This window comes from Syngnathoides biaculeatus, chromosome 2 (assembly GCF_019802595.1).
Source record: "Syngnathoides biaculeatus isolate LvHL_M chromosome 2, ASM1980259v1, whole genome shotgun sequence".
NCBI lineage: Eukaryota > Metazoa > Chordata > Actinopteri > Syngnathiformes > Syngnathidae > Syngnathoides > Syngnathoides biaculeatus.
In genome coordinates, this window is record NC_084641.1 from 42,999,982 (window position 1) to 43,016,740 (window position 16,759).

The 16,759-nt window shown below is 44.1% G+C and overlaps 1 protein-coding gene and 1 long non-coding RNA gene across 3 annotated transcripts in view; one reads left to right on the forward strand and one right to left on the reverse strand.

Moving 5' to 3' along the window:
* Positions 1 to 16,759, forward strand: part of LOC133493407 (peptidase inhibitor 16-like) — a 63,341-nt gene continuing 46,582 nt past the window's right edge. For both annotated transcript variants that reach the window (XM_061806750.1, XM_061806741.1), the window contains exons 1-2: positions 1 to 2,589; positions 15,598 to 15,748. In XM_061806750.1, coding sequence (XP_061662734.1) covers positions 2,350 to 2,589; positions 15,598 to 15,748 — 391 coding nt within the window. In that variant the 5' untranslated portion in view covers positions 1 to 2,349. The remainder of the gene's footprint in view (positions 2,590 to 15,597; positions 15,749 to 16,759) is intronic.
* LOC133493434 (uncharacterized) overlaps positions 2,459 to 16,759 on the reverse strand; it is a 27,819-nt gene continuing 13,518 nt past the window's right edge. Inside the window, exons 2-4 of the long non-coding RNA XR_009792977.1 lie at positions 15,564 to 15,744; positions 3,012 to 10,757; positions 2,459 to 2,586 (exon numbers count right to left, since the gene is read on the reverse strand). This is a non-coding gene — a long non-coding RNA (uncharacterized LOC133493434). The remainder of the gene's footprint in view (positions 2,587 to 3,011; positions 10,758 to 15,563; positions 15,745 to 16,759) is intronic.

Here is a 16,759-nt window from a genome sequence, read left to right on the forward strand (position 1 = left end):
GTCGGTTTGGATCGTCACAGTGTCATGCCTCTGATCCTCAATTCTCAGAAAAATATCCTTCTTATATGTGACTCTTCATACATATGCCCACTATGTGACAGTAAAATACATTACAATAACATTGACATTGAAAGATGCGCAAGAAACATTAGGATGATTCGGAATTATCAGCATATTCCATTGGAGGAGCATCAAGTTAATACAGTTTTTCTTCGTTTGTGTGATTACACAGACAATTCAAAACGCAAATTGACCCGGTTACATGGGCAGCAGCATGTAGCAATTCTCGATCTCATGGATGATTCACTGTGATGACACATGCATAGAAAGCCATTAACAAACACACACGGATCATCTGGTAGCCATTAGCAGCGAGTCAACGGCAACAAGATCACAAGGGTGGGGCTCACACACTGCATAGTCTTCTCATGATGTACGTGTGTGTGCGTGCTTGCGTATGTGCATGCACGTGTGTTTTTGTATAATTCTCACGTTGTGATTAAAGGGGAATTCCATCCAAGGTTTGCATGCTTCCATACACAGGCGCACAATGCGATCTATGTGAAGTGTGTTTACGTTGGTGACTCCACCCAGCAGCTTCGGAACATTGAGAACTTTGAAGATGTGATTCCCTCATGTTTTGTTGTGGTTCTTCTGCTCTTTTTAAATGTCTTTGGGTACACTGACACACTCACGTGTGTGTGTGTGTGGTTTCTCTTTGCTGATTTAATTACCCGATCTTTAATTATATTAATTGCTCGTATGAACTAAAGTAGATACAGTACATAAGCAGGGACCAAACAACCAAGAGCCAAGGCATAACACACAAAAGAAATACACAAACAAAAACGAAGTCAAAAACCATAACAAGAACAACTCGAGAATAAGTTTAAAAAGTGAATATACAAGAATGAAGAATGACCCAACCCCAAAAGTAAATCCATAATCGAAGAACCAAGTAAACGTTAGAAGAGCTCTACTAATTTTGTCACTCTGTTTCCACCCTTTTGTGTGATATTGTTCATTGTGTTCAATCAACCTGCAGATTCAGAAGTAGAAATGTTGCTACAGCACCTTTATGAAAGGGCTCAGTACTCAGATTTTCATCTTTGTTGTGTTAAAACTGTACGGATTTGCGAGTTTGGACCCTACGCGTGTTCACGAGTCGAGGAAGATATGACCTTTGATTAGAAAAAGTTAACAGCAAATGGATTTATTACAAAGGAATGTGCAATACAGACGTTCGGGTCTTATCTAGATGTCTGCCGCACACGAAACGTGTGTCTTCTGGCAGGATAGCCAAAGAAGAAGACAAAAGCTGCCCAGTAACACAAGGTTTTTATATGTATGGGTCCATGGTAAAAGTGGCTGACCCCACGCAGTCTGGTCCTGGGCTGGAATGGTAACTTTCCGCTCCTTATCTGTTGTCATTCGTCTCCATGGCAACGCCTGGGAGAGGAGGATGCCACCAGCCGGTTTTCTGCTACAAAGTTCAAGCACAGCCACTGCACTCCACAACACACCCTTGTATGATTAGCAAATGGACAACACTTTATCTGTTGATTAAATGTATAAGGTCATATTTAAGCAAATAATGAAAGTGCAATAAAAGTAAAATAGTCTTCAAAACTTAAAGCATTTCATAGGTCACATCAGAGCAGCACGGTGGAGCAGCTGGTTAGAGCATTGGGCTCACAGTTCTGAGGACCGGTGTTCAAATCCTGTGTGGAGTTTTCATGTTCTCCCTGCACCTATGTGGGTTTTCTCCAGACACTCCGGTTTCCTCCCACATCCCAAAAACATGCATGAAATGGAGACTCTAAATTGCCCTAGGTGTGATTTTGAGTATGACTGTTGTTTTTCTTTCTGTGCCCTGCGATTGGCTGGCAACCAGTTCAGGTTGTACCTGACCTCCTGCCCAATGATAACTGGGATAGGCTACAGCAGCCCCGTGACCCTTGTGAGGATAAGCTGAAAATGGAGAAAATAGATGGATGTCTCATCAGACGTTACCACCACCTAATGATTTGAATGCAGGGATTCCACAGTGCTCCAACATCCTGCTCTGTTGGGATCTGTGTGGAAGGTGCTGAAATGTTATTTTACATTGGCAATGTGAAGTTGATGAGTGGAGAAGGAGGGAGGGATAATGGGGGAGGAAGAGAAGGATGTAATGTGTGCAGTATGTGTGCGTGTGTGTATGGGGAGGATCCTTGTGCTCTTAAAGCTGCTGTGGGGGTACATGAGGTGCACATCTGCACTGTTGCCACAACAGTAGGTACACACACAAACACTTAAACCATACACACACACACTGGCAATTTTGGACGGACTCTTGACACTCCCAGGATGCGACAGCAGGGCACATTAGGGCTCCATATGGACAGCGAAGTGCCGGCGAGGGGGGAGCATGTAACCAACTGCTCCAGAGCGCGGGGTGTTCCTCTGATGAAATGGCTGCTGCTGGCCACGCTGTTGGCACCTGGAACCTGGAGCCTCCTCAATGAGGAAGAGGAGGAGCTGCTGGTTGAGCTCCACAATTATTACCGAGGGCAGGTGTTCCCGAGTGCCTCTGCCATGCTGCCTCTGGTAAGCAAAATGTGAACCTATTCTTATTTGACGTAGATTGAATATATAAAGATCTTTCTCATAAAGGGTGGCACATTGAGTTCTAAGGTATAGGTCAGAATCTGGGCATTGCAATTTCTGTGTAGAGTGTGCAAGTCCTCCCCACACTTCTGTGTGTTTTTTCCAAGTATTCCTGTCTCCTCACAAATTCCAAAATCATGCTTCTTTAGCTAATTGAAGACTAAACCTTTGGGATGAATACCACTGTGAATTGTTGTTTACATATCAGGGATGGGCAAACTTTTTTTTCTCAGGGGCCACATCGACTTTTAAAATCTTACAGACGGGCCGGGTCAGCACAAGATATGATACACATAAAAACTGCATTTTTGAACAGTACATATTAAACATACCCAGAAAAAAGCATTGAATTATTAACATACCTTTTAATGAGAACAGTGTTGTTGATCACCCATTTTAGCCAATGCATCAAAGTCTGGTGGTAATTTTGTTGTGGCACTTCTCAGAACAGATCTGAGGTGTTCATCACTCATCTGAGATCTACAGTATGGGGTGGTTTGTTGGTGTTCATCACACTAAAAATCTGTTCACAAACATATGTGTCATGATCCTGCCGCTCCAGCACGAGCTGTGCGGGTGCCTGCGCGGATGCGCTGATTGGGGCGCACACCTGCGTCTCATGCGGGCTGATTAGTCTATGTATTTATATCACCCCGATGACGATTGGTCCCCGCCAGTTCGTTGAGCTTCATGTCCCGTTCGTGTGCTCCAGTATTCCTGATCGAACCTGTGTGTACCGACCTTCACCCGTTCTCCGACCACCCTTGTAAGCCTGACTCCTTTGATTCTTCTGCCTGCTTTGATTGTTCCCCTGTGTACCGACTCCTGCCTGCCCACTCGCCTGCTCTCTTCGCCCGGCATCCCGGCTATCGCTGCTGCACCGGACTGCCTGCTCGATCCCCAACTTTGGCATATAATGGACGTTTCTCCTTGAACTGCCTTGCATCTTACGAGTCCTGCATGTGGGTCCTGCTCTCGTTCCGATGGGACGTGACAATATGTAGAGCCAAACAACACTAGCGTCCTCTGTGCCATCTTCTGAATGTTTGGAAATTTGGCTGCACTTAATGAAGCATAAAACCCATCCAGTTTCAGGGAGTTTAACTTGTCCTTTAACATCATGACACAATGGAGATCAATCTGTTCCAACTGCAACTCCTGTGCGTCGTGTGAGAAGGGACATCACAACAGTTGAAGTGTCCTGTCAATTTTTCTAAAATCACAAAACCGATTGCATAATTCCTCATGCAGGTTATCCAGTGATTCTCTATATTTTTGACACGTCATGGGGCCTCCTTGAAGGTAGCCAGTGTGGGGAAATGAGTAAATGACTTGTTTGACATTTGCTTAGAAAATAAAACCAGCTTGGTTTTGAATGCTTTGACGTTATCTTGCATTTCATGAGCAAACTGGATTTTCCCTTGTAGTTTAATATTCAGCTCGTTAAAATGTGTGTCAGTATCTCCACAGTAAAAGCTAAAACACAAAGCCAATCTGTATCATTCAGCTCAGAAAAATTGTCAGTATTCTCAAGTAGCTCCAAAAATGAAATAATTCCGTTTGAACACACATTGACATACTTTTCCTAAACTTAACCAGGGGACATTAGAATGATAAAGTAAGTTCGTGTGGTCAGCGTCAGTTTCTTCAAGAAAATGAATAAACGGACAATGATGAAGTCCCCTTGCTCGAATAAAGTTAACAAATGTCACAACTGTTTTAAATATGTGGTCAAGCTCCAACATGGATTTACACAGTGCTCCTGGTGAACTATGCAGTGTCGAAAAATCACCTCCTGCTCAGGGTTGTTCTCTTTCACCCTGTCCTGAATTCTCTTGAGCATCCCAATGTTTTTTCAGTCAGATTTGGTGATCCATCAGTGGTAACCTTGGCAGGCGTACTCCAAGGTAACTTGTGCTTCTGTATGACCGTTGACATGCTGTTAAATAAATCCTCTCCACGTATATATTCTTTTAGGGATTCCATATCCAAAAACTCCTCCGTTGTGTCGAAATTCTCATTCATCTCCCTGATAAAAATGAAAAGCTGAGCAATGTCCTTTATATCATTGCATATCATTTATATGTATGGGTCCCAAAGAATATAATGTAAGTGACTCAGCTTTTTTGTTTTAGCTTGCTAGTTAAGTGTACCTCAATTCAATACGGCGAGTCACTGACCTGCGTGATAAGCAATTTTTTAAAAATTTATTCCTGATCTCGGGACATAAAATGCTTGCTGTCTCTATCATGCATTCAGAGAAAAGCTTGTTGGCCTTTTCTTGTTTGAATGCCAGTAAATAACTTGTCTACGTGCTTGCTTCTTGGAATGAAAGATGCTTGAATAAAAGTGTTTTGCTGAGCCCGCAAGCTAGCTCCTAGCCTGTCAGTGATAGCCGTACATTCTTGTGTGGAAAGGTTGCTGCTGTAATTAGCATGCTTGGTAGAAAAGTGATGGCTGATGTTGTATTCTTTTAAAACCGAAACAGTTTCTAGACAAATGAGACATACAGGCTTGGACAGGACCTCAGTAAAAAAAAGTATCAAGTCCTCCATTCTTTCTTAATCAAAATTATGTAGGGATCTGCGAGTTTGGACCCTACGCGTGTTCGCTGATCGAGAAAGAGATGATGAATGATTAGACAAAGTTAACAGCGAATTGATTTATTACAAAGGAATGTGCCGTAAAGACGTCTGGGTCTTATCTAGGCATGTGCTGCACACAGGATGTGTGTCTTCTGACAAGATGACCCAAGAAGAAGACAAAAGCTGCTCGGTAACACAAGGTTTTTATATGTATGGGTCCATAGTAAAAGTGGCTGACCCCCCCCCCTAACCCACACACAGTCTGGTCCTGGGCATGGATAGTAACTTTCCGCTCCTTATCTGGTGTCGTTTGTCTCTACGGCCTGAGAGAGGAGGATGCCACCAGCCGGTTTTCTGCGTACAAAGACCAAGCACAGCCACCGCGCTCCACAACACATCCTTGTCTGATTAGCAAATGGACAACACTTTATCTGTTGATTAAATGTATAAGGTCAGATTTAAGCAAATAATGAAAGTACAATAAAAGTAAAATAGTCTTAATTCCCTCTCTTGATCTATGAAATAGATCACAAAAACAAACACAAAAATCACAAAAGTAAAATTTCAAGAAATATGGAAAACATAAAACGCTCTCTAGTCATCCAAACATACCTCGTAGCAAGTGCGCAATCACATGATTCAGAACACCCGTGTGCCTTAACCTTCAGGACAGTGCTAGACAACTCAAACACAACAACGTTTCTAAAAAAAAAAACAACACTCAAATATAAGTAGAACAGAATAATCACACAATATGAGCAAGGACAATGCAATCACGGGGCATGTCAACATCATGACAATCAGGAAGTGGTGGAAGTTTAGTATCATTGTCAAGGGGAGTGACAGCAACAGAAAATCATCTTGAGGAGTGTGTCGGGCGGGGGTCTAATGAGGACATAATTACCGCGGCCATCAGCTGGGACACCAGTTGCCTTCTCATTCAGACGGGTTAAAAGAGAACAAATATAAGGAATGCAACAGCATCCACAGGGGGTGAGAATAGAGATGAAGACAGCCAGAGAGATGAAGATTGATGAAATGACACCCTTCCATTTACCAAACACATTCTTCCAGTTATCCCACATAGACGTGTCAACACCAGAGTGTTCCTTCATTTTCTTTGTCAGGGTACGAAGTCCATCTCCAGCTTTAGTGAGGCATCTGCCAGGTTAGGTGTTATTGGGCAAACACAACATTCCTCGGCCAATCTATCTTATATTATATCTAACATATATCTACTGCGAGTCTATTTTGGAAAGCCATAATAGATGGAGCCTTCAGTTGCTCATGTACAGCTTCAAGTCATTTAAGGGTGAAATCCCACAAACATTGCACATTATAATGTATGTAATTGACACGCTCAACAATTTTGTTAGGAGTAACAGGGAACAGAGCGGAAATTACTGGTATATTTTCAAAACAGGCAACTACCTGATCAGCCAGTTTATTTGGGACACCACGGGGGATGCCAATAGCATCAATGTAGGTGGGGTCGTCAGCATCGAGCCAGGTAGGTTTGGACCGATGTGAACAGTGTAATAGGCCAAGGGCTTCCTTGAAGTGTTCAGGAGCAACCGCCAGATAATCTAGGGTGACAGGCACAACGAAAATAGGTAAAAGTAAAGTTACTCATGCACATCTGCCCGTGCTGTTGTGCGCGAGGCGGTCGATGAGACGGTCCCCTCTGCACAACCACCACACATCTGCACGGCTGACTGGTTGAAAGAAAGGTGTTTCCTGGGTCTCTGCACACTGATCATCAGAGATATTGCCAATTGGGGCACCATTACCTTTAAGGAAAATACAGGTGAAGTTTTGGCGCGCCGCAGCACGATGAAACACAGATTTGTTTTTGTGGGCTCGTGTTACCGGGTGGGGAGTATCCCAAATTTTGCATTCATTTTTAATCAGCACAAATTTTTCAGAAGATCTAGAACACAGATGTAGTTGAGAGAAAAGGAAACAACACGTAACAAAGGTCTAAGTCCCGTACATAAAACACAGTCATTCAGGTTTTCATTAGCTGCTTGTTTTGCCATTAGTAACCAATTATAGTTTAGTGCGCTAATGCTTGTCAAAACCTTAAACCATCAACAGATAGGGCTTTATTTATAACACGACTCTTTGTGATAAATATTTTCCGGATGGGTTGTGCTAACAGATGGCACTGATGTGGGTGTGAGTTTGGGGTGTTTTTGAGCGATTTCCCAGATCAAAATACCAAGCACAACAATAACAGTAATAATAAGAATGCCATGGATTCCTGCTCTCCCTCTTTTGGTCCGAAAAGCAATCGGACCATCGGGAGGAATCATGGTGAACAATAAAACAACAAGAAACAATAAAACAAAAGTGCAATTAAGAGTCAGTAGCAGGGCGAAGCAAAAAATAATTAAACCACTTAGTTCCTTCTCCCTCCAAGAGGATGGCTTTGGAGATATGAGCAGTCACCTTGTGGGGGCCAGACCAACAGGGTTCTGACCACTTACGAGAGAGTCATTTAAGGGAGACAGATGACCACCCAGGAAAATCAACTGCAGGAGGTGGTGATGGAAGAGAGTCCTGGATCTGTAAGGAGACATTAGAAACAAAAGAATGCAGTTGCGTCCAAAACCTTGGAGAAAACTTTGGAGACACAACGTCCTCCTCCAGAGGTTGAGGAGGAAGGCCCAGGCATCAGATGACCTGCAAGAAGTTCGTAAGGAGATAAACCACTCACTGACAATAGAGCAAGAGAGAGCCTGAACCCAGTTCAGGCCGGAAGAGGTACATGTTTTAGACAGTTTTTCCTTCAACGTTCGATTCATACATTCAACTGAACCTTGACTGATGGGCTGATATAACACAACCAAACTGGTGAGTTAACCCGAACCACTTCTCTACAGTAGCTAGGTGTGTGGATGTGAAATGTGTTCTGTTGTCCGAGTGGATGAGAGCGGGAAAACGGTGCATTGGAATCCAGTGGTTCACCAAAGCTTTCATTACTGGCTTCAGGCCATCCGGAAAAGGTGTCAACAAAAAGAAGAAGGTAGCGGTTACCTTGAACAGGAGTGATCATATCTGTGAAATCCATGACCAGTTCAGCACTGGGCCAGCTGGGTGGGTCAAAAGAACCTGGCAACAGTCTAAGGGTGGGGCAAACATTGTGTAGCTGGCAAATATTAGAGTGACGACAGTGGGCATGAAACAAGTCAGACATTTTAGAATGCCACCACACACGAAGTTTGGTTAGCACGGCTCTGGGTCCAATATGAGCCATAGAGTGACTTTCGTTCAAAACATCACGGAGTAAAGGTCCATCAGGTAACACTGGCTAGAGGCCTAACCAGAGGCCGTCCGGGGCAAGGGTGGCTGCGCCAGCATGCCACATAGTGTTTCGTTCAGGTGAGGCATTGTGCTGTATTTTAACCAATTCACTATGAGACGGAGGTTCGGGCAGGTCAGGAGAGAATTTGTCAGATAATTGGAGAAGCATCTGTGGGACATAGCCCGCAGCCTGCTTGGCAGCCAAGTCGGCAGCATTATTGCCGAGGGCTGTCGTTGAAGTGGATTTGGTTTGGCCAGGGAACTTGACGATAGCCACCGCCGAAAGTTTGGCCATGGCTTTGTCTAATCGTTGGATCAGTATCAAATATGCAATATCTTCAAATGTGCAGCACCTTTGGATGTTTTAAAGTCATTCCAATTACATCCAGACAGGTCCAACACCGGGACAGCGTAAGATAAGTCAGAATAGAGAGTGACAGATTGCCCGACCACCAGCAGATGTTAGGACGGAAGAGGAAACAGTTAAAAATTCACCTGAGGGCTGCTGCTCCACTACAGCAGCCGGCGCAGCCAAAGAGACATCCGGCTGACGGTAACAGCAACCATCAGTGAACAGGACTCTGCCGTTAGTCAGAGGTTGGACATAGAGATCAGCACGTGGACGAAGAGCATCAGTTACACCAATTTCACAGCAGTGTGGGTCTACATGCAATTCGTCAGTCATGTTAATGCCTGTGTGTACATATGTGATGTTTGATGCCGTGAGAATTTTAAACAGGCGTGTTTGCCTCAACGAAGATAGTGTGAATGCTGATGAGGCAACGTAGGCAGTCACCAAGTGGTCAGTAAGGACCAGAAGGGGACATGACATTACCATGTGTGCAGTTTTTTGGATAACTTTGGCAAGCTGCAAACCTTGTGCATTCAGGGCTTTTGGCCTCAAGTGGATCAGGTGGAATGCTACAATACATCAGGACATGACGCTTTCCATCCCTCTTCTGATACAAAGTAGCATTCACAATGGTAGGTGTGACGGTAACATCTCAGTGAAATGGGATGGTGTAATTCGGGGAAGCCAGAAATGCTGCTGATGTGAGATCATGTACAAGAGTGGTATGGACTCCGCTGACCACTCCAATTTGGTAGCAAGGTGTCTGTAACCTTGGTTTTTCACAATGTGTTTGAGGGGAGCGGAGTGATCTGCAAAGCATGGAAGATAGTGCCTGCAAGAAAAGCAAGCATCTCCTTCACCGTGTCAGGACGTTTGTGCTGTAGAGGAACGATGCTCCGAGGACATAGTGGATCCTTCAGATGACACCACTCTGCCCAAGAAAGTCACCGATTTGCGACAACACTGAAGCTTCTTTCTGGAAGCTTTGAATCCCAGCTCATGCAAACGAAGCAAAACAAGTTTAGTTCGAGACAAATACGACTCTGCTTTTGGGGCTGCCAACAGGTCATCAACATACATCAGGGGTTTACATCCTTCTGGGAGCTCTAGATCCTACAGCAATGATTTCAAACATTGATGACAAATTCCTGGTGAATTTTTGAAGCCTTGTGGGAACCTGGTGTACTGAAATTGTGTCCCCAATATCTGAATGCAAACAGGTGTGAGTGACTCGGGTGCGAGTGGGACACAAAAGAATGCATTTGCCAAATCAATCGCTGTTAAGTATTTCAAATCAGGTGTGATGGTAGACAACATTATGTGGGGGTCTGGTAGAGGTAACAATGGTGTCTTTGTTACATCATTAAGCATGACTCTGCTCTTGGGGTTGCCAACAGGAGCTCATTAACTTACATCAGGAGTTTACATCCGTATGGAAGTTTTAGCTCCTGTAGCAATGATTTCAAACATTGATTAAAAATTCCAGGTGAATTTTTTAAGCCTTGTTGCAACCTAGTGTATTGCAAAGTGTGTCAATGATATCTGAATGCAAACAAGTGTCTACACTCGAGTGTGAGTGGGACACAGAAGAATGCATTTGCGAAATTTATCGCTGTGAAGTATTTCAAATCAGGTGTGATTGTAGACAACATTCTGTGGGGGTCTGGTAGAGGTAACAATGGTGTGTTTGTTACATCGTTAACGCTCTCAAATCATGCGCCATACGATAAGTGTTCTGCTTTTAAAACTGGCCTGAGTGGTGTATACCACGAGGAGGTGGATGTTTCCAAGACTCCAGAATTCCTCCCAGTCAGTCATTTGAGTCAGTCGTTTCACCATAGGTGCCAGGTGTTGGGCCTCGTGTCCTGGAGACAGAGCGAGTGAAATGTGGGGTACTGACTCTTCCTGCATTTTGAACCACGTCATTTGATCTGGTGTAAGAGAGCAGGATGCCACTACACCCTCACTTGCTGCGTATATATGTGTGGATGTAGTATCCCAAACATCACCTTGTATGCATGCAAAATTTTCCATGTATACGAGATCGTGGTTGGGGTCGTAATATATGGTATGGATCTAGTGGAGGCAGGTCACCCCTAAGAGTGTTTAACCAGGGCTTCCACAACAGAAATTGATGCATAAGGCCAGGTTTGAGCGGTGTTACTGGTTCAAGTCGGACCCAATGAATGTCCACAGTTGGAGTTGGTTCACTCACAGGTGTCATAGGTCATTGTCCAGAGTGGCAGATGGTGTCAGCTGCCGGCATTATCAAGGAATGGTGGAAGGTCTGTCCAGCCAAGATTGTTGGTTGGGATTGAGTCCATTACAGGGCCTGTTGTGTCCCTGAGAAGCCCATCAATTGCACAGTGTGTTGTGACAATAAAGTGTGCGGGAGCGAGATGTTGAGTGAGGAGTGTGTTGCCCCTATGTCAACGAGAGTGTTCACTTTTTGCCCCACAACAGAGATGGGGATTATGGCACCTGCATCGCCGGACCCATAGATTCCCAGGCACCCCTAGTGGTATTGTCCATCCTGCTGCTGTCCATCCTACTGCCAAGGTGGGCTGCCAAAGCTGTTGTTTCTGCCTTTGCCTTGGCCCCCTCGGTTGTTGGGCCAGCCACCATGCCCTCGCATGGGACCTGGAGGTGGAGCTCTAGGACAATCTTAAATCCAGTGATTGGGAGAACCACAACCAAAACATCCTTGATCACGTTGATGTTGTTGCACTCTCCCCCAGGCCCCTCCACGCCTTCCTGCATATCCACCCTGGCTATTACCCCGGAACCCACCTGCCTGTCTAAGTGGTCATGCCTGCCAAAAAATTACATCTGGTGTGGTTTTGACTTTTCCTTCCTTTGCTACTTGTAATTTAAAGTGCGACTGTCATGAAATGGATGATTTTTGGTATCTCATTAATGAAAAACCCACAGCCAATATGGTCCCATGTGTTTTTTCACCACAAAACATGATTTTGACGTATACAGCTTTTTCTCACTCCCGCCATGAAAATCCTCTCAGGGATTTGTTTTCGAGAAGAAGCAGGACGCGACATACAGGACAGAGGCGCCCCCTCGTGGACTTGTTTGTTTCCATTAGTTTTACCTCCGGGAAGGTAGCTCATTGTTCCTTCGTGTTAGCCAAAATGCCAGCTCATTGCATTGCTGGACATTGCTTGAACACTCGGGAGAATGGATTTAGCCTTCATAAGTTTGCAAGAGACCCGGTTCATTGTGAAAAATGGATTGCACGAGTGCAGAGGACGAGAGCTTCGTGGGTTCCAAATAACAGGTAGGCAGTAATGCGGCCTGGCTCGACGGTGTTCAACAAGTACTGCGGCGGCTTTGAACATACCCTTAAAAGCGGGACGACTTTGCTCTATTATATGCCACCACGGCGCAGAAAATCAGCCACACCGGCTGAGGCACCGCGTTCGGCTGTCACTGCTTCTGGGGGACGGGGGCGGCTCTGAATAACCCAGCCGAGAATGCATCAGTCAGCCGCATGCGCCCATAAAGCGCCCCGGCTCGACTGTGTTGCTCAGTACTGGGGTGTCTGTGACCACCCCCCTAAAGCAGGACGGCTCGGCTCCGTCATAAGCCACACCGGCCGGCTGCGATTAGCCGCGATGGCTCATCTCTGCCGCGGAAGTGGATCGGACGGGGATGCGGTTTGGCCGTGATCGCATATAATCTGAATATGACTCGAAACAATCGTGTAATATTGCCCTGAGGGCTCGAAACAATAGTGTAATATTGCCCCGGTAACTTCACTCGGTTGTGTGGTGTTCTCCTTTTCGAAAATAGCTTCTGTGTCAGACGGGGCCGTTTGTCTCCCATAGTTAGGGTGCACCGCGTGTTTTCATTTGCGAATGTTTGGGTGACGTCACGGACGGAGGACGCAGCCAATATGTCGACCACTTGGATATCATAGAATGACACTTCTGCAACTTTGCACATGGATGACGCGCTCTCCGCTCACATTTATTTTTTCGTGTAGACATTGAAGTGAATAATGTTATATGTATTTTTCTATGATATTTCTATATGTATTGCTGCTTGTCTCCAGTCTCCCATGGAGAGTGTAAAAAAATTCAACTTGCAACTTGAGGTAGGGTTAATGGAACAAAAGAAAATAAAAACAACAGTTTCAAATGTCTTCAGTGGGGTGACTCGCCCCTTTTCGCAAAGAACGAATCTGTTTGTTTCTACCATCTTTTAAGCACTTTTTTGAATGGCTCATGACATCATTAAAATTTTGCAGTGCTCTGCAACATTCAGCTTTATTCAGGTGAAATTCTCCAAATTTATTGATGTTGTCCCATTTAGCGCAGATAGCTTTAATATCGGCACTGGAGACACATTTCCTGCCTTCAGCCTCATCAGATGACATCTCCTCCCTTCCTCGCAACACTATCCCTAGCTAACCGCTGCTCGTTCACGAAAATAGAAGCAACTTTTCGACTTCCTCCAAGATCTGTGGCCTCTGCTTGGTCAACACAGTTGTTCCTTTAGCAACATCACTTGCTTTGAGGGCATCTTTGTGTTTTACAATGGTGCTGATCATCGATTTCGCCATGCCATACTTCTTCGATAGCTCAGAAACACGCACACCGGATTCGTATTCGGCTATCAAATCTTTCTTGAAGTCGACAATTTTTACGCATCACTTTCCTTTTTCAGCACCAGCAGTACCATTTGCCTTCCTTGGAGCCATGATCGGGGGTTAATGTTGCTCAATTTGAGGAAAATAAGTCATACAGTACTGAGAAACATCCGCGAGCAGAGGAATGTGAGAGTCAACTGTTTGCGCTGCGCATTAGCGCTTTTCTGTTTTTTTCGGGGGTGCGTTTGAAAGCACAATAACAAATCTTTGTGGTCAGGGTTTTGTTCAAAAACCAAAGCAAATAAATCTCAAAATTTTCGTCCGAAACTGATTTGTACGAAAACCAAGACTTTTGAAAACCGAGCAGTCAATGGTGCAAGCGATACAGTCAACGGTGGAAGCGGGGCAGAAGTAATTGATTTTTTAACAGAGGCTGCGGGCCAGTGAAAATTTCAACATGGGCTGTAATTTGCCCTCGGCCAGATTTTGGACATGCCTGCCAAGCTGTCCAAAGTACATCTCAGACAGAGCAGTAGATAGAACATTTAAGAGAAATCCAGAAATCACAATGTATGATTTTTTAAAATTATTTATCTGTGTGATATAGCTGCAAATAAGTATTTGAACACCTGAGAAAACCAATGTTAATATTTGGTACAGTATCATTCGTCTTCCTCAAAATACACTTAGTGGAATTATGACCAAAAAGTTCCATTTTGGTCTCATCTGACCACAAAACTTTCTCCCATGACTCATCCATATCATCCAAATGGTCATCGGCAAACTTCAGACGGGCCTTGACGTGATGGTTTAAGCAGGGGAACCTTCCGTGCCATGCATGATTTCAAACCATGACGTCTTAGTGTATTACCAACATGAACGTTGGAAACGTTGGTCCCAGCTTTTTTCAGGTCATTGACCAAGTCCTGTCGTATAGTCCTGGGCTGTTTCTTGTAAAAATCCTTCTCAAGATTTGAGTACAAATTAGAGGACATTCCAAGATGTTGACATTATTCAACAGGGCTGTGTGTTGCAATTTAAGATTGGCCCCAAACCGAGGGACAAAATCTCATGTGGATGCGTCTTTGGAGACATACTTGTAAACCAACGCTACCACATATGTACGGTTGTCATCAGAAATGCCTTGAGTTACTAATCAAAATAAGCACACATTGCATCACGGATTTCTCATAGTTCTTATTCCTTCGTTTTAAGCTTTTTACTTTAACAGGCCAATAGGGTCATCAAGTCACGAGCATTTACTCTTACTCAAATAGTTCCCAACAGAATGTGACATATTAGCCAAATCTGAGACCAAGGCCCTGCATCGTAAAAGGGGTGAAGTGCCTTCTTTGAGTCAGGGATAAAATCCTATCCCAAGTGGAGGTGTTTAAGTATCTTGAAATCTTGTTCATGAGTGATGGAATAATGGAGTGGGGCATCATCTGGAGTGATGATTGGTCTGTTGTGGTGAAGACATACCAATTCACCCCTTGATCTATTGTCTCACCCTGACCCATGGTCACAAGGTGTGGGTTGTGATCGAAAGAATGAGATCATGGACATAAGCGGAAAGAAGTAGAGTTGCCTTGATGGTTAGCAATTTGGTAAGAACCTCAGTTCAGTAGTGGCGATGCACTTCCATATCAAAAAGGGCCCGATGAGTTGACTTGGACATCTGGTTATGATGCCTCCTGGACATTTTCTTATTGAGTTGGTCAAACACGGGGAAGAGGCTGGAATGCTCTTGAGAGATTATGTCTCCTGATGGGCCATCTCAGATGCCCTGGACAAAGCGGGAATTCTGGGCTTCTCTGCTTTGGCTCCTGACCTTGGATAATCAGAATAACATGGATGGAGTGCTTCTCTCAGTAGAAATCAGTTTTCATACAGCGATACCTTTGTCTCAGGTCATTTAATGCGACAAATACAGGCCTCCCTCCATTGCAGTTGGGTTCAGGAATGCCCCATTTGAAGAAACAAAAAACTAGCATGAAATGATGTAAATGCTCGAGTGAGTGTTGAAATTTAAGGTTTGACGAGACATGAAGACAATGCTTGCGCTTACCTTTGAAGCCTTTACTCACTCACTGCTTCTTCAGAAATGGGACCCAACACTGAAGCTGCTGGCAGAGGGATACGCTGCCAAGTGCATCTGGAACCACAACCCAGACCTGGAGGACACTGGAGAGAACCTATATGCTGGCACTGGGCCCGTAGACCTGCGGGCAGCGCTGGAGAAGTGGTTCCTTGGTAAGTGAAACCCCAGAGGACACATATGAGAAGGACAATAAGAGTTTTTTTTCCTCGTGGGAACAGAAAATACTACATTATTTGATCCTTTTATGTGCACCAGTATTTGTCCACATTAAATTTACACATCATTTTATTACATTACACACTCTATTAAACTACATTATATAGTACATTGTATGGCATTAGATCACATCATATAAAAATTGGTTTTCTGATTGTTGCCAGTAAGTTAGTTCAAAAAAGTCATCCACCACTTGATACACTGTATTCAAACACTAGCTGAAAATCATTATTTGCTGAATACTAGTTAACTAGCTTACCTGAATCAAATGGATCAATTGCGAAAGAAGCAATTGGCTCATATCTCTTCATCTCCATAATGAGCACCCTCCAATCAGACATAATGCTTCTACCAAACCCACATGTATATCATGGAAACATACCATATGTAACGCTGCTTTTTGAGCAACGATGCATTGTTATATGGTGCCATACTGGTATGTTCCCTATTTTTGCACAACATATTTTACAATCTCTCTCTTTCTGGTATTATTCTTGTATGTGTCTCTTGTTATATATGCATCATTATACTTCAACCAAAATGCTAAAACACTGGAATATTGCAATGCACGCTGGGAATATATATCACAGTACATTTGTTTTGCTATAAATCCTGCAGTTATCACATACCATTCAGTAAAATACGTAATGTAACTCTAACATAGACTTAGAATAAAAGTGTCAATTTCATTTAAAAAATGTTTGTCATACAAGTGTCCAGAAAAGGACTGTGACACCTATCTGTATGACCCGGTTTTGCAACTTCTTGGTCGTTATATGACTAAGACTGCACCCTTTCCACCCCTTTCCTCAGTGTACAACAGCCCTTGAGAGAGCACACTTTTATGTTCACAGTGCTTGCTCCGAGTGGGAAGGGAAGACCAACAATTCAACATTTCATGAAACAAAGCATGGTGGAAGCCACACAGGTTCTGCTGCGAAATACAG